Source organism: Aptenodytes patagonicus, chromosome 7, assembly GCF_965638725.1.
Source record: "Aptenodytes patagonicus chromosome 7, bAptPat1.pri.cur, whole genome shotgun sequence".
Lineage (NCBI taxonomy): Eukaryota > Metazoa > Chordata > Aves > Sphenisciformes > Spheniscidae > Aptenodytes > Aptenodytes patagonicus.
Genome location: NC_134955.1, coordinates 4,787,849 through 4,806,504, shown reverse-complemented (window position 1 = coordinate 4,806,504; position 18,656 = coordinate 4,787,849). Strand labels below are relative to the sequence as shown.

Below are 18,656 nucleotides of genomic sequence, written 5' to 3'. Positions count from 1 at the left end.
TCTGAATAAATAAGCATCAATTTTATTGAATCATGAATAATTTAAGACTGGTACAATCATCAGCTTTATTCTCCATGACACAGGGGGTGGGGAAGGGGGAGAAACGGGGAGGGTGAGAAAGGGGAGGCATGATCTCAAACAGACCATTCACAAATTCCAATCCTAAATGAGAACTGAAAATTAAATAGGGAGAGGAGCAAATGGAAAACATCATAAACGTACACAAAATACTCAATTCCTAGTTTTTCTCTTTAAAAATGGCTAGAAAAAATTCATCAAAATGCAGCACTTTTAATCAAATATTTACATTTCTATGTTACAATGAAAAAATGTACATCTTATAGAACATATTTCATAAACTGTTCCACTGGAAACGACTAGATCAAAACAGCAACCTTCCATTTAATATCGACAAAGAAAGATTTTTTTGCTTTGTTTTTGTATTTTTTTCTTGAAAGAAAATTGCCACATTTAGACAAAGATTTCATACACATAATATCGAAGTTAAGCATCAACAATGAAATATCAGTTTGCTTCTTCCAAAATGTACAAAAAGGCTAACCAACCCCCTCCCTCCCCTTCCCCAAATAAACCACATCTCATTTATGGCCTGTATCATTCTTGGCAGTTCTGAAGGAAAGAAAATGGTTTATACTTTCAATTTATAACTCAACATGAATGTTGCATAGAATCTTGCATTTCTTTCTTCTTGATTTTTTTTTTAAACAAGCCAACTTTGTAAGGAAAAAAAGGCAAAAAAAAAAAAAGGAAGCATTTTGAAAAAGCCTTAAATGAGAACAAAGTCACTTAAAGAAAGACTTAATCTATGAAAAGTCTTGATAAAAACTAAGACGTGTGCGCAACAGGTCACCCTGCTTCCCGAAGTTTCAGAAAAGACACTGAATATTGTGATGCTTGAATGCCTAGCCTACTCAAAATTGCCTCTCTCACTGTAATCCAAGGTAGTGTCAATAAAAAATAAGAGATAACAGAAATTTCTTCCTGAGCTTAAGCACAGGATTAAACATGAGGGAAAAAAAATACCCCGTTCCCCACAAATAAAACACCATTTTAATCATGTCTTATAGCAGTCAGTTAAAGGTTAACTGAGAAATTTTCTAGGATATTAAGTCCGTTTAAAGCCCTAGCCCTGCAACTGGGTTTTTTTACAGGCACATGCTCTATCTGCATGGATTCAGTTGGGGGATTAGGTACCAAAATTCACAGTAGTAGCAGGTGAAGTCAGTGCTGGGAAGCATAATTGTCAAGACTACTGGAAAAATTAACCTCTCTCAAACTCATCATCAGCATGCTATGTATTTGATTCCATACAGATTTATCCCATTTTTACAGTACCAAGAACTGGATTAGGAACATGGCTGAGTAACCCCTGGTATTCCATTCAGTGAAATAATGAAATAGAGTTCATACGGTTTAAACAGTAACACCACCAAGCTCTTCCCCCCCCATCATTAAAATATTTAAATTTTTCTTTTACAATATTTTTCTTTAAAAAAAAAAAAAGTCATCAGCACTTAAAAGTTGTAACAGGAGCAGATTCAAGACCAGCTCAGTAAGACAAAGTACAGTTATGTTACAGAAAGTCATGAGGTATAATAAAACGATCCTCTTAGAGCTGAGTCACAGAAGCATGAACTTGTCTGTTATATTACTTTAAACCCACAAGCTCTTAAAAAAGTGTTTGTAGTAAGTTTTTTTCTGTACATTGAAAAACCAGCATATTCCTGTAATTTATTAATGACAGCATTTATTATAGTTGAAAAGCTTTTTCTTTTTCCTCCTGCATGGATAAAACAGCTCTTCAGTGATTTATTAGCTGCGGATTGATATGAACCTGAAAAGTTATCTCATTTCCCTCCTTTTTTTGTCACATTTAAACAAATTCTAGTATCTCATACAAACAATATTCACAGCAACTTATGATATTCCGAGAGATGACTTTAGCCCTGTTTCTTTAAATAAAATCCCATAATATACAGCACTAATTTAATCAAACACAATTAGTACAAAATAAGGCATCGCTTTAAAAGTCAGCACCAAAAGATAGCTGGAAAGGCTAGTACGAATCAATATTGAGGAGTGACGCTTTTGCTGAGGTACAGCTGACGTTGTGGAGATGGTGGTGTAAGCATTTGCTTCCGTAAAAAGGAAAGTGCAATTCTCTGGGAGGTGTTCTTGTTCCCCAACAGAAGTACAAGCCTTAACACTGGTAGCGTAGGTGTGTGCGTTCAGAGAGGAGGAGAAATAAAACCAGGTTCACAGCTCTGCCAAGACTCAAAAGCATGGCCCAGCTAAACTTAAAAGACGCAGTACCTTCCCTCCTTTTTTTCCAGACCTGAATACTGCTAAAATACTTCCCCCCCCCCCAATTAAAAAGAAAAATCATGGAAGTAAATGTTGTCACCAGAGTAGCGCTGGAACTGTCACAGAGCTGAGTTTTAATTAACCCATTTATGGTTGTGCTGATTGGAACAAAAACTCTGAACAAAACACAAAGTTTTTAGAAAACAGCTGTAACATTTCATGGCAAGAATTCAAAACGGAAAGTCTGATTAACCCCTTTGTCAGGGGTGTAGCTCACCTCCGTGTACAGGGCTCACAACACCTGTGCACTGCCGAAGGTCCTTTGGAGCTGTAGGACTTCACGGGGCATGGCCCTTTTGCTGACTTCTGCGGAGGAGGGAAACTCACTCTCATCGGTGTAAATAAATCGGGTGTAATGCCACCGAAGTCAACCGAGTTGCTTACGTGGATGTAAGTGGGAAGAGAATCAGGCCCTGACTAGCAAAGGGCTACCTGATCTTTCACTTGTAGTAGGATTGATTGTTACACAGTGTTTGAAAAAACCTGATTTGTTCAGACTGTATATATATATTTATATATTCCTATTTATATATATATCTTTATAAACACACAATGAAAGAAAGCCAAGGTCTCAGACTGGCAAGGGGAGCAGCGCTTTTTCTTTTTTTTTTTTTTTTCTTTTCCTCTTTTTTAATATTTATTCAAACTTCCCTGTTTTGCAGCTTTGCCTTTATTGAGTATTATTACCAAGGCAAGCGATATTGTTATAGCACCAGAACTATATGAAGCTGAGTTTAATCCGCAAAGCTGATTGGTAAAAGTCCAGCCCTCACCTAAATGCGTTTGGTCAGAAGCAGCATAGGCAAAAATTTCCTCTCCCCTCTCCTTCTGGACAGTACATGGCACAAAGCTGTTTGCTTCATAGCTGTGAAGTTCCCCCCCCCGCCCCTTCAACTTTTAGTAATGATGATTATTTTTAACATCTTCAGTATCTTAGGCATGAGAGCTTACAGCAACTAAACAAAAGAAAACAAAGGAATAGTGCAGTTCTCATCATCGTCAAAAGAAAAACAATACAAAGGTTGCTTGGGTTGCCTGCACCCAGGTTCAAGACTGACTCCAAGTGTCCTGTTGTTCATGCAGCTCTAATACTGAGATCCCAGCCCAGCCCAGGAACGTGTTCTTTTCATGAGTCTGTGATCAGGGTTCTTGCCAAGTGGGAGAGCAATAATGGAAACCACCTATTTCTGTCTGAGGAGGATCACAATGTCGACTCCAGAGACGAATCGAGGATGTCATCATGATGGCTGTTGCTGTTAGAGTCACTGTCGTAACTCTGGGGACTTGAGTAGTTGGCTGCTTCTTGCAGTCTCATTAGCATGTTCATCTGCAAAGGCACAGAAGTTCACGATTATTTGTATTCTGAGGTAGAAAGAATATCAACTCCATACGAAAGCTACGGTGGCATTCACTTTGCCAGTGGGTAACAAAGGAAAGGAAGAAACAAGCAGGGTAATTAATACTGAGTCTCTGAAAAGAGAAATTAACTGTAAATCATATTATGGCAGCATGCAAGTTAGTCGTAAAAAGTATGCTTTTCCAGTAAAGGTGAAAATGAGAAGATTGAAGGGATTAGTCCACAGCCGTACTCGACAGGATTCTGCAAGCATCCTACCCCTCTCTTCCTCTGACCCATGGAAATACGGACAGGTCAGTCAGAAGAGGCAAATCCGAATGTCCTAGTATCTAGCTTGATATTCGTGTATTTGTGTATGAGCTAGTAAAAACTGTAATACACATTCTATACTCCCAACTGTCCACAAAAATGTAGACCTCAACAGAACAGCTTCAGGGCATTCAGTTTGCACAGCAGCTTCAGCAACTGTTTCCCATTGGAAGAAAATGGGTATCTAGTGTTACCTTCAAGCTCAATTTATACATTCTATACAAATACATGTTAACATTTCCCTATATGCTTGTGTGGTATTTCTGGTTCATAAATTAGACACCAGTCAGAGACTATTAGTTCATATATTCTTTGAAAATCTCAGTTTTCACTTGGTGTCAAGAATACAGCTCTAAAAGCCACGTGAAGTAAAGCAACAAGCCTGTGATTCTGTGATTGTGGCAAAACAGGCTAAATGAAATGGTTCCACTGTGTTATTTGAGTGTGTGTAACAAGATCACATATTTAATTCCACAGTGTAGAAATTAAGTTTATTGTACTTAGCCTCAAAACATCCTCAACAAATGAATCTGAAAAACTTCTGCTGCTGTTTCTTGCAAAACTGTACGGGCTTTCTGTGCAAATGCATTCCCCGAGCTGACTTGATGACTTCTCCAGAAACATTGCCTTCTCATTCTAAAACTTTTCATCACTCCTCAGCTGTCCTTTACTTTTTTTACTCCTGCTTCTAATCCCTAGAAACAAGGGAAACGAAGCAGTTCTGCCGTTTCAAAACTGAGAGCTTACCAAAGGATCTCCTTCAGCATCGCTCACTGGAACTTGTTTGCTGGTCGAGCCTTCCCGTGACATCGAGTAGCCGTCAAAGCCCACGTCTTCAGGCCGCAGCTGTAGCAGAGGAGGCCACTCATGGTGCTGTGGGGTGGCCGCCCAGGGGTAGGTGTCCATTACCCATTTGGCAGGATCCTCCCAGGGCGCTCTCCTCCCATACAACTGGAAAAGCATAAAAACGTGTAAAACATTCTTACTAGTCTGCCGTTTCATTCAGTGCCTACCTAACCAAAATGAATGTGCCATGAGTCTTGGATTGCAGAAAACACTTGCAAGCAGGGCTGAGAAAAAACCTAATGAGATTTCCCTTACGCTAATGACATACAAAGTTTTAGCTACTTTTAATGGCAACTGATGTGGAAGAGGCTGACCACCTCTTTTGAGACCGAAGTGCCCTTCTGTTGGCACCAGCTGAAGAAAGGGAGACCTGAAAATAACCTCACTCAATAAAGTTAACTTAAATATTAAAGCCGATGCACAAAAGAAGCCGTCAATGTTGACACCTGGATCGCACCAGCAGCTGCCTTATCTGCCTTTGCTGTCATCGTGAAACCGCCGTCAGTGGAATGCATAGGAGGAAACGTGAGACCTGTCATCAGGCAATAATGATGGATGTCATAGCAAAAGGTTTTCAAGTCAGGGGAATTTCTTTGTACTCAACCAAGAAGAAGCGCCAGCAGGATTTGGCTATGTTCATGTTCCTATTTCAAGTAAGCAAGCTCTATTTCAAAAACTTTTTCTGTTTTGAACAGACTGTGTTACTGAATCCCAACGTATTCTTCTTGTTAAGTTTGCCTTAATTAGATAATAAATTCATTTTAATGCCATATGACTTTCAAAAGCATAAATACAACTTCAAGTGACTTTAAGATGTTTACTTCTGCTTAACAAATTTCAGCCTAAACATCCTTCAGCAACTGGAGTTCGTCACTGGCATTTTGTCACTTGAATTCAGAGAACTCTCCCTTTGCTGCACAACGCACAGGGGGAAAAGCAGTGGTCTAACAAAGAAATTCATCAGCTTTCTAACGGATCTAAGACTATCTCACTTTCCTCATAGCTATTTATTCCTGGGTTTTTTGTGATTTTTTTGCACACACCCGTTTTGTTATACTCCCCACTGCCAAACAGTTAGAGCAAACCTTTGAGCTTTTAAGTGCTGTTCTTCACTTTACCAGAAGTCCCTGGAACATTCTTGCACTACAGAAGCAAACAACTGCTTCCAGTGCAACCAGGTCCCCAAAATGCTGCATCCAAACAGACCGCAAAAGAGTGACTTCATCTAGATACATGGTTAATGAACCCAAATCTGATCTTCCTGCATGGCAGCAGAGTGTTTCTGCAGGTACCCGTCAGGCAAGTGCTGTCAGAATGGCACTGTGACAGACATTCCTCGGCAATATTACGAAATAACAACGGCTTCCATTCTAAATGATGTCAGGTAGTTCACAGCCTATCCCTTTCTTTGAAAATTTGGCTGTGTTAATTTACACACACCGAATGAAGTCCTTGATTCTACTAGAGCCTCCCTGTAGCGGTTACAAGAAACTTAAATTTAAGTGAAACATAGATGTGAATGCAAGCTTTGTCCTAGATGACAGCCAAATGCCATGCACAAATCACAAAGTATTAAATGGCTCTAAATACCAACATCTGCTTTATTCTGAAGCAGAACTGAGCGAGTCCCAGCCCAGAGCAGAGGTGCCCAGCAGATGGTGCTAGGCAATCTTAAACACAGCCTCTTCCACAACCCAAATACTATACTATATTATTTTCCCAGCATAATGTCTTCAAGCTGTGGTAACCCAGATCTCTGATTTTAATCTTGTTCTTGAATTTACAGCAATACATGCCAGTTGCTAAGTGGAGAGGATTTTATATTTTTCACATGTCCTTGCCACCTAGAAAGTCCATGTGGATTCTAGCTCATTTCTGAAAATTAGCTAATAAGTAAAATTCCCATTTTGAGATATGAAATCATCACATATCTTCAGCAGATGAGAGACCGAAAGACTAACTCACTGTTCCCTTCCACAGCAACCAGTTCTGTCCATCCCTTTCACGTGTACCTTTTCTAGAGAGCAATTACGGGGGCAAGAATCTAACAGGTTGCTTCACAAAGCACCACAGGGAAATGACTGGCGTACGAGTGACGGTGGCAGGAAGCCGCAGGGATTTTGGGTCCTCTTTTTGCTGGTGCTGCATTCTGTATCGATACACCAAGCAGGAAGGACTGGGGTTTTATATAACCCCCTAATTTTCACATCCCTGTTTTGAAGAACAAAAAAACTCAGCTCCAATGGGAGCAATTATTGTAAGGATCCATTTGGCTCACTTGTCTTTGACCCAAAATAGTTCTCCAAATGAGAAACAGATATATAAAAATAGCTCAGTTTAGATCCACAGAGATCAGAGTGAAATCAGCAGTCCACCCTTCCTTTCTGGCAGGCAATTTCGTGACAGAAGATGTGTTCTCGGAGGAGCCTTTGTGGATGTGGGGGACAGAACATATCCCCAAAATGAAACAGACATTTCTAGCATTAGCATGTTAATTAGCACAACTCCGGCTACTCTTCAAGTACTGAGGTCTTATACTTATCCACAGACTCAACAAAAGAGAAATTCTAGCGTAAATTGAGAAATTATTTAAATGGAAATGAATTAGCGGAATTTGGGGCAATGGGACTGAAGCGGATACAGAATCTACAGCACAAAGTGAGAAACTGGAATCCTTATATTTGGGATGCAAGCCATTCGAATAACCTAAGCAAAGATGCAGATATCAGGCAAGCAAACAAAACAAGCAAGGAAAAAGATGGTTTTACTAAGTGTTGTTCTTTCTCTTCATTTCTATTACTATTTTTTCAATGCTTTCCACACCTACTGATCAGCCGATAGGAGAGCTTCAAAACACAGTACAAGGAGCCCAAGCATCACTGTGAGGATCAGCTTTCTCCTTTCCAGGAGGAAACAAAGTCACACGCTCTCTTGTCGCTTGTTTTAGGTCACAAAGATTACTGGCTCCCATTACCTTCCTTTATAGGAAGTTTTATGTAAAATGGTTCTCCTGTTCTATTTCTAGCAAGGTTCCTCTCTGTGTGTTGTACTTTAGGACCTATCATGTTCCTCACTAAGAGCTTAACACAATCGTCTCAAAGAAAATGAGGTCTCCAGGCACTGACAAATTTCAAAAGGCAAACACAGTTTGCACAAATACATGAATTCTTCATGTATTTCATAGAATTGTAAGGAGCCATTAGTAAAAGCTGTTTTCTATGACAGGGTTGTCTTCTCTCGCTCTCGGTTAATACCTACAAATCTCTGCTGTATAGACAGCAAATGAAACCCAAGGTGGTTGTTAACTGGACAATGTAAAATCCCTTTTTTTTTTTTTTTTTTTAGTACTTCTTCAAGTACTCAGACTGGTGCATCTTCATGATTTCTCCATTCTCTGCAGAGTACTCCCATGCAGACGAGAGCTGAACCTCTACTACAGAAAGGGTACTGCACAGAAAAGAAACGTAACAAACAAGCAAATCAAACCAAAACCCCAGTATCTTCCCAAAGAAATCTTTCACACTTTTTTAACATATCTTAATGGCAAGGCATCCTGACAAACACTGCAATGGTGAGCCCTAAGCAGCAGCAGAATGGAGAGAACTTTTTCACAAACGTGAAGGAACCATTCTGCAACACAACTGGTTCTCCATGAGCTCGTACTTGGAGTTATTTCATGTTTCAGAAAGACTTCAGACCCAGAGACATATGTGATGGAGAACCTATTACTTCTGTAAGTAAAATTTCATAACTGTGAATTATTCTTACTAACAACAAGCCATGTCTTGCTTATAGTTTGAATTCTTCTAGCCCAGACTTGTCAAACATCCACTAGACTTTTTTCCCTGCAAGACTAAAACAGAAGACTCCCACAGACCAAGTAATATTTTAGCTTCCTTTTGAATAAACTGAATAGTTTGAGCTTCTCATCTCTCATTGAATAATGCTTCCCGTATCTTAATGATACCCACTGCTTTTTTCTGAACCCTTTCCACTTTATCTTTCTAGTAAGTCTTTTTACATACAGAAGTACTATTCTCTTCCTGTCTCTATCAGATGTAATTATAGCTTATGCCCTCAAAGTGGCATTTGTCCTTTTACCAAAACACAAGCTCCCAATGCACTGCCATAATTTCTTATTATTCCATCTACCTTTAGCCCTTTTTCAGTCTTCTAGACTCTCACTGTGATCCACCTTTTTATTTCTGTATGTGTGATCTCATGTTTAGCTTTCATGCATGCAATGCCCAGAATTTACTGATATTCTATTATACTACCTCCAAAAATGTCTTTTTAAATCTTGTGCTGCCATGCTTATTCTGTGAACAGAGGACTGAAGAATAAAAAAAGGTCATTTTTTCCATAGTTGCATGGCAAGTCAACAGCAATCCTCTGTTGAACCCTCCTCCTGATTCCAACGTGCTTTATTGTCGTGGAGACGCTAAGAATTCTGTGGTAACGCTTAAAACTATCCAAATTGCTAGAGTATGAATCAGTTGCTAACTACAGGCAATCAATGATTATTTCACTATGGCCTCTGAAAGAATTATGAAGGAATCTACTAAAAATTTCATCCTGTAGACTGAGAAGTAATCAAAATGTCACTGATACTGATCCTGTCACTCATTAGTATGTTCCTCTCGCATACTCAGCTTTGTTCCTCCTCTGTTGAAAGATTTGATTTACAAAGGAAAATCCTGCATAACAAAGTTAATGACCACAAACACGTTTTTCAGAGGCACGGTACAGTTTTAAGGTGTGCTTCTGGAACAGATTATTGAAAGATACTTGGGTGCCTAACTCCCCCCACTGAAAACATCAGTAGTTTGGCATCTAAACACCTTTAAAAAAAAAAATCTCATCTGGACTTCTAGTGCTTCCACTCTGTATTTCAAAATCGTTTGATGAGAATAATTCTGCCTGAAATTAATGACAATTTAGGCTACATTTTCACAGACATGCAGGTATTCAGTGTGCAAAGGTGTATCTAGAGAAAATGTTGCCATTATTCAGTTTTGTCCGATGCTGTGTTGCCTTTTGAATAGATACCATTCAAGACCTATGATTTTTCACTTTTGCCTGCTCACCTGTAGCCCTTCTCTAACTGCCTCCAGAAGATAGGGGATGATGGAGTAGTTCCACAGGTCAGTAAACCAAACTCTAGAACCATCTACATCTATCGGACAGGAGAGGAAGAGCCGTGGACCTGGAAAGGGAAATTCAGGTATTACACTCAAATCATGATCATGATACGCCTCAAAACAGGATCAAACAACTTCCAGTTCTCTGGAGAAAGCAGCCAAGGATGAGAGAACGTAAGTAGCTACCTGGTGAATTGCTCTTCCCGAGAGCTCAAAAATCCTCTGAATTGACTTGAAAAACTATAGCCTTCAAGGTGAGAGCAATTAACCAAATTTCATAACACAGTTTGTATCCAGGACTTAGAAAGAAGTCCTTTTTTCTTAGAAAAAGTAAAAAAAAAAAAGTTTAGAAACTTCTCGTACAGTTTGCCTCAGAGTACGCTGCCACCTAAAAGTAGGGTTTTAAAGAAACCTTTTTTACCTGATATAGCACAAGGAAACGTACAAGGATGCACCCGATACACAAGGGAATAAAATACATACATTTATACATGCCTGGGCATATGGGCAGAGCACTTACCAATAGTAACATCAGAGGAGCTGTGAGCCTCCAAGAATTTGTTCAGATGTTGCCAGACCTTGGGAATCCAATCAATAATTTTAACCAGCTCTGCATTTCTCATCCTGCCACTGATCTCTGTTTCAATTAGTTTTCTTCTCAAGAAACGGCCAAGAAAGCCTTTGACCGGCTCAGTGTGGTTAGCACATAGCACCCATCTAAGGCAGAACGGCAGAAATGTCCATTATTTCTCTTTCATGCTACTGAACATACCTATTCTGGGCTAAATTTCTTTTATTATTTCTAGATGATTATCATGGTCAAAATGGGTTACCCCAGTCACATAGTTTCTTAGCAAAAATTATTTTGGAACGATGCATTCACTAGATGAAACAATTTGTATTGTGCATTGTTTCAGCTTATTTCTCATTCAGTATCTGCTTTGCCTATTATCTTATATAAAATTTGTTAGAGGATCAAATATCTTAACAATCCTCTGAAAAGGAAAGGTTTTATGAACCACAGTTCATAACACTTTAGTAACAGCATCATAACAAAGCTGGACATGTTAGGGCAGCAACTAGTAGGGAATGGTATTTCTCCCTCAGTTTGCTATTTCAGCTGATAAGAACAATTTCAGATGACTCAGTAGCCATTACTCCTTTGCCAGCCCACAAACATAAATAAAAAACATGAATAAACAGTACCTGAAATTATGGTGAAGCTGAAGATTAGGTGTTGAGGAGGTGGCTTGGTTCATTGTGCCAATAATATATGGACTATTAAAAAAATAAAAAATAAAAATCAAGCAAATCATACTTGTAAATTTTGAAAAACAACTTTTTAGTAAGATCTCAACATTAAACAAGGTTATTCAAACCTCTCTTGTCAAAGAAGGGTTTTGTAGTTACTTATAACCAAATTCTCTACTGAGAATCTGACTTCTGGGAACATCAAATTCTGAAAACAAAACAGAAATCTCAAAGCAGGAACTTTCACTAAAACTGGGGGTTTAGTATTGAAGATCTACTGCATGAAGTGAATGCAAATTACCCGAAGCCTCTACTACTTTTTGATTACTGATTTCAGAGGAATTGATCATTTTATGAAGTAAAAAACCTCTGAAGTGCTGTCCATAATATGGACGGCCTGGCCATCTCAGTCCACTTTACCAAATTAATCTAGAGTTTGGTTTTGTGATCACATTTTGCAACGGCAGTGGTCTGACGGCAGTATTGAAATTTGGAATGTGTTCCGATATTATTTCTTTACCATTTGTGGTACTTGCAGTTTAGAAGTCCATTAAAGATCTCTCCTAGGGAGCTAACATGATGCAGATTATCCAAAATGATTACAAGAGGCATATCCACAGCGTTATTTTCACTGTTACACTGGTCTGCTAGGTTGGACAGGTATTGGCGGAGTTCCTGCAAAGCATATATAAAGAAAAGAAAAAGGACAAAAAAAAAAAAAAAGTTTTCATCATATTCCTTGAAAATCCAGTTAAGATAAATAAGCTACTAGCGTTGTCATGAAATCTAAAGCAAAAGAGCCTGCCATCTTACAAATGCACATATTTTCCATGAGAAAACGGAAGAATATGGGTTTCTTTCTCTTTTGTAGGTTATGCTGAAGATTCAAAGACTGTATCAGAAATCCTGTGTGAGGTAAGGGCCTAAAGCGGGGTAAGATGTTCTTGTTTGGTTTGTGTTTTTTCATTCATGCTGTCCTAATCTGACACTCAGAGGTCTGAAATGTATTCTTCTCTCTTTTCAGGAACTTGTTCAACTCTCCATACACCAAACCAAACTTTGCATCCCAGCTAGGTTTGTTGTATCTGCTTGCAACTGTGTGTCTATCAAAATACAGCCAATAAAACTAATCTGGAATAAAGCACCCCTCGGCAGAGGCCAAATTCGGATGCCTTCAGTAACGCCGTGAAAGAAGAATGAGCTTGCGGGGCTGCTGCCAGGTGACTGGGTGTGGTTGAAACACTCTCAGCAGCTTTAAAGCATTTATTCCACAGCATGTCTCAAATTATACCAGTGGCCTACAACCACAATTTCAACCATCCCTTTCCTCCAGAGGAAAATGTGCCTAAGGCCATCAAATATACAGCTTTTTTTTTTTCCTTTCCCCTTCTTTAATCTAGACGTTCACTGGAGGTATATTCAGCAAAACCAGCAGCACATAAAAAAGCAGAGACATGCCTTACCGGCGCAGGAATGTGTCTGGACAACAGTCACTCCAAACCCAGTATATGCAGATTAGAACTGCTGATATTTGCAGCTGCAGAAACTCTTGACAGCCTAGAGATGCATTTGAGGGTTTTTGGGAAAATGCCCACATGCAATAGGGACTGCTTAAGTCGCTGGGAATTTTATGCAGGTGTTTCACTTTCTCAGCAATTCTCAGGCTCCTAACCACTTGAAAATCATGACACCTTTAAGGGTTTAAATATACACCTGGAAGCCTGCTATTTCAGGCCCATAATCAGGTGAATCTGCAGCTCTGAAAATATTAAATATTACTCCCTTCAGGATTAACGTAACGCTTTAAAAAGAAACATAAGTTTAAAATCAGCTTTTGATGGGTTAATAAAGGAGGAGTCTCTCATTTTTCATATATGGTAGCATTCATTGTGCAAGGATGATTTCTGTTTCCTCACCTTACTGGATTTATGGTCCACATTGAAGGTTGCAATAATGCCATCGGCCAACTCCCTGCCCTCTCTAAGGACCATATACTCAGACAGACGGTTTGCTAGGTATGTTTTACCAGTGCCACTGGGGCCAGATAAGATAATCCGTCTATGTTCCATCAGGAGAGAGACATAACGCTGCAGTATAGGCTTTGGGATCAACGATTCAAACACCAGACCGTCCAAACTGTTCTCACAGATACCTGCAACAGGAAAAGATACCTCATTTGAGGGATTCCCAATTTTTATCCAAACGACCTGCATTTTTAGGTAATTACAACTTAGTTGTATGTAGTTGTAGTATTGTAGTTGTAGTGCTGCAAAGCAATCCCGTTAGTGGAGTTTGAACAAATCAAGATTATTTGAAATGACTAGATAGTCAAACCGTACAACTGAAAAATGTGATTTTGTGAGTGTACCTGGGCCCAGTGATAGTAGAAGAAAACCCCAAAATAACAGAAACAACAGATTTAGATCTGACCTGACCAAGCTGTTTCTCAATTCAGATATAAATCCCTTCCCCACTCTGGTATCCCCCATGGTCGAGAGGAGCACATATAAAGCTGGTAAAACAAGTGCAGAAGTGACCTATGGGCTTAGCCTGGATCCTCCTTCAGCTCTCCCAGTGTTCAGAGTACTCAGCTGCATCCTACAGTGTCCAAGGCCCTACGAAAGGTGCCGTACAAATAATTCCAGGCCACATTTTTCACACACAAACCATCCATTTTGCAGTATTTTGCCATGTACCGTACGCATTCATCCAGAATTTACCGGTTTACTTTTGAATCACTAGACACAAAAACCCCAGCTATCATCAACTCCCCCTACTTTCCCAAATGCTTGTAATTAAACTCCTTCTCTGTATGCTGATAGTTATCTCTTCTAACATAAAACTCCTACTGATAAGCATTTACGCAATGTCAGCAGTCACTTTAGGCAGAACTGGCTCGGGGAAAATACACAGTGCTTCAAAATAAACAGCAGAAAGGGAAGTTGGCAGATCACACACAGAAATGTTTGCACCTCAACGGTTATTTGGAATATTAAATATTTATATAGGCAGCTTTATATCTCAAAGGTATATGTAAGTGATTTTCCATAAATTGATTAAATACATTTCTATGTTATTGAAAACTGTTATCACATATGAACCTTCAAAGTACAAGTCAAGCCAATGCAAGTTAAATATAAAATCAGATTGCAGCTTTACAGGTACGGCTAGACCTTAAGCAACATTTCCGTCGGGATTTACTATCGGCAATGTATTCTAAGTAAGTAGAATACCCTGGGTTCACATCAAGCCTCAGTAAATTGAGATCTTTCATGGCTTATTTTATCCTCCTGCCCACTGATTTGCTATCCAAGGCAATTGATTTTTTACAGCAATATTCAAAAATCAAACTACTTTCAGTCAAATGCCACAGTCAAATTTCAAAGTTGAGCTGCAGAGTGCTTGGCAATGCTCTCAAATACTCTACCGCCTGTATGCAGATCTATGCTCGAGATTTCACCGGTCTAGCTTTGAGCAAACTGAGGTACATTCAAAATGCAGCGGTTGAGGATTTTTTCCCTCCAATCTAGTTTCATAGTATAGTTTTCATATAAAAATGGTTCCCTGAGAAACCAAATGAGAAACCATATGAGAAATATAAGCACTAAATTCTTATCAGTATGATACAATGAAATCGATGAGAATTCTGAAAACCATACGTTTTGAAAAAATCCAGATTTTAAGGTGTCCCATGAATTCTGGGATCCCTCCTTACTGGTGTCTAAGGAGGGACTCTTCAGTGAGACCAATCAAGCAAGTTAAATCAAGAATTTTTTTACTCTGCATGAAGGAAATAACAACTATAGCTGTTATAAAGAGGTAATGAAATTCTGAGGCTTTATTCATTTGGAAGGTACTCTGCTGCTCAAACAACTCCACTACGTCCCTTGTGTTGCGATGTCTTCTACAGGACAACTCCAGGCATCAGTTCAAGGTACGTGGAGAAAACTGCTGTGTGTGTAATTATTCCTACTGTTACAGGGTGAAAATTTGCTGAATTTATAGACTTAGCATACTCTAAGTGCTGTCTTTATCAAATGAAAATAGAAGGACCAGTAAATAAAAGTCAGAGACGGGGAAAAAGAAACAATAAAAAGTTTCTACTCCTCTGAGTTTCTTGACACAGCAAGCTTTGATAAAACTGTAATTACTGAGAAATACAACAGACAGGTCAAGCGTAACTACCTTTGACGGTAACCGAAATAGTGTTGTTTTCTCCAACGAGATAGCCACAGGGCAACAGCTCAGGTGTCTCTGCACTGTTAGTGCGTTTGATTTCTCCAATGCTATAGCCCAGAACACTGTCTGAATTCAGTCCCAGCTGGCTCACGGGATCCACGTGAATGATATACTCCTAGGGTGAAAAAGGGACACGAAACGTTAGGCAGCACTGAAATCCCTGTGACTCTGTTCTATGCTATAACAGTAATAATCACAGCAAGTTAAATATTGCTTGGTACCATCAAAATCGAACAGGAGAATTCAAGCACACAGCAAACTGTACTCACTAACCTTAAACAATCGTCTTACAACCCCATCCAGAACGTCCCATTTGGTCTTGCCACTGACTCCGATGCAGCCTATGAGGAAGGTGCGAGGCCTCGAATCCTAAAGGCATAGAAATGTGAATTTAAGTTAATAAATAAATCCTAACTGTATCAGACAAGTCTGTTTAATGTAATTAAAATGCTGGCTTCCCCCCCCCCCCCTTTTTTTTAATTATAGTGCATCTTTACCACTCTATATGGTGAATTCTGAATGCTATATGAAATCTTTCTTTTCTACTGAGCATTTTCTACAGTATTGGAATCACAAAACTAAAGGATACTTAAGTGGTACTGATGTTAAGTAAATGGTATTTATTAATCAATCCATGAACAATTGAAAAACCTCTGAGAGGATTATAGCTTAGCAAAAAGACAGAAAGACTCTTAGGAAAATTCTAGGCAGAAAAGTTCACAGCATGTTCATTTTTCCGTGACTTCACAATCAAATATGTTGCATTTGCAAGGTTTAACCTATTTACTTCTAGAAATGCTGCCATGGATATAGAAATCTAAATATATATATATATAGAAATTATACATTGTTATATGTATATATAGTTATATTGGTGTATATATAACAACTTGTGTGTTATATTTGGTATATCCCAGCACTTCAGTTGATAATTTTGTTTCTGATTTCTAAGGCGGATTAAAAAAACCATAACGCACCTCATTTTTCTACTCTTCTATAGCTGCACTCACTGCGAAACATTAATCGAAGAAAAACTAATTTCTATCATAAGACTTCAAGTTCAACTAAAACGTAAGGAATCATTTCCACGTGGTAACTTTACTGACTGTGAGCACAGTGGAGTCCAACAGAATTAGTGATATAGCTTTACTGTTAATTTGCTTATCCAGGGCTATAATTTATTAATGCAAAATTGGTATTTAATGGAAAGATCTGCTGAGTCAACTTTATTTCTGATTACTCACATTTTTGTCCCCCCCCTTACAAAAGACGTCAAGCTATTTCTTAAATACACTTTTACAGGTACTCATAACGTGAGATAGCAAGGTCAGTGCTTGGTAAAGATTGTGTAGTACATTCATGCATGCATTCCACATGAGGTGCGTTGCAATTTTACAACATCTGAAATTTATTCCGGTATTTAGGATTATTTCAATCAAGAATAGAGAACATCTGAAAGATGTCATTCAAAATGGGAAACTTGTACCAGAGAGGACAACTTGAACTAGAACGGTAAGATCTCCCAGTTTGGATCCATTAAGTTCTTGCGGAATATCGGTGCTTATAGCATTTCGGTGCACCTTCTATCTACACACTGGATCGTTTCCATTGTTAGTTAAATTTTTATTGCAGTTTAACAGAAAGGCCCAAGAGCTTTGTGCAGCTTTTAACATATCAGTCTTAAACAGATGCTATGCCAAGGTGCAGACTAGTCTGCTAACCTCCTTGACGCCGAAAGAGTGGCCTGGTTTTCAGAGATACTACTGAAAGGGTTAAATTGTAACGTTATCACCTATTCCGCTGACACACGGGTCTAGTCTAGCAATCCTGTGTTACCGACATGCTTCATGGCCAGTGCTGATGGCACCAACAAGAAACTGTAAAATAAAAAGCTATTGCAGGTGAGTCCATGAGACAACCTGAACTGGCGGCGTTGGCTCTCAGCAGTTCCAAGGAAGTGGGGGCTTAGTGCCTTGGCTATCACTAGTGATACACCAATGAACTATTCTGCAGAGAAAATTCTAAAAAATCTTCTGCAAATAAAAGCCTCCAAACCAAACTGGATTTGAATTCTCTGCCCCATTCCAAAGTCACATATATTTCAAAGCTGGGGATGAAACATAACTCACCTCCTTCCATTTCATCTCATCCTGAAAGTTGACAACTATTTTGACGTGCCTGCCTCCTTCTTTCCGGGCAGAGCCATCTCCAGTGTCATCTAACAGCATGTCTGTGAACAGAAAACATCAACAGCTTCACAGCTGTATCTTAATAACACTGAAGACTATTCTGGTTTACGCCAACACGTCTATTGTAGTCAAACACAACACATCTGGGCTTCACATGCCCAGAGGTAAAATGTAAGAACCAGGTTTACTGACTTCTCTACCAAATATCAGTATCACTCTTAAAAAGTGAAGGCAATTGAAAATTACTAGTCAGTTACTCTGTATTTTCCTTCCTATGATATATCCCCTGGCAAACGTGCATCATTAAATGGCTTTAAACATGACTCTTCACAGCTGAGGTCATAATTGGACAACTCTGATCTAGGGCGTAGCAGACCTATGACGACATTTTAAAAGAAGGCTTTATGCCAGCTCCTGACATATTTCCACACCTCAACTGTTAATAATTTTCATGCTTTCATTTTTCCATGGCTAACCAAACCAAATCTTCCAAGTGCAGGATAAAACCTGCCCACCGCCTTTCTCATTAAACTCACCGAGACTGGTTGACTCCGTGAGGTTCAAACTGTGTTGAGAGAGACCCACTGAATGTCTTGGAGAGGATGAAATGGAAACCTGAGACTGAGCCCTGCTACAGCTGCCGTGGTTTTCAGATTTCAGCCGATCATTTTCTGCTTTTAATTTTTCAATCTCACTCTTGAAAAGACAAGTCAGGAGTTAGAAGGCACAGTCAAGACGTACACTTAAAAGAGAGCAACATAAGTAACTGAATAATAAATGCTACTTTAGCAGAAATGCCATTTTCATAATATTTTAATTTTAATAAATTAATGATTTTAATTATTACAACATCCCCTCCATGAAACTTTTCAAAGTATCCTAGAAAACATAAATATGTGGGAACTCACTAAACACTGAAATGCAGCTACTTTAAGGCAG

The 18,656-nt window shown here is 39.0% G+C and overlaps 1 protein-coding gene across 8 annotated transcripts in view; it reads right to left on the bottom strand.

Annotated features, from left to right (window-relative positions):
• The window catches only part of NAV2 (neuron navigator 2), a 241,580-nt gene continuing 222,924 nt past the window's right edge, over positions 1 to 18,656 (bottom strand). For all 8 annotated transcript variants that reach the window (XM_076343813.1, XM_076343814.1, XM_076343816.1 and 5 more), the window contains 11 exons: positions 18,254 to 18,413; positions 17,658 to 17,758; positions 15,802 to 15,897; positions 15,475 to 15,643; positions 13,206 to 13,441; positions 11,810 to 11,964; positions 11,245 to 11,316; positions 10,559 to 10,755; positions 9,985 to 10,103; positions 4,799 to 5,002; positions 1 to 3,712 (listed from right to left, as the gene is read on the bottom strand). In XM_076343813.1, coding sequence (XP_076199928.1) covers positions 3,587 to 3,712; positions 4,799 to 5,002; positions 9,985 to 10,103; positions 10,559 to 10,755; positions 11,245 to 11,316; positions 11,810 to 11,964; positions 13,206 to 13,441; positions 15,475 to 15,643; positions 15,802 to 15,897; positions 17,658 to 17,758; positions 18,254 to 18,413 — 1,635 coding nt within the window. In that variant the 3' untranslated portion in view covers positions 1 to 3,586. The remainder of the gene's footprint in view (positions 3,713 to 4,798; positions 5,003 to 9,984; positions 10,104 to 10,558; positions 10,756 to 11,244; positions 11,317 to 11,809; positions 11,965 to 13,205; positions 13,442 to 15,474; positions 15,644 to 15,801; positions 15,898 to 17,657; positions 17,759 to 18,253; positions 18,414 to 18,656) is intronic.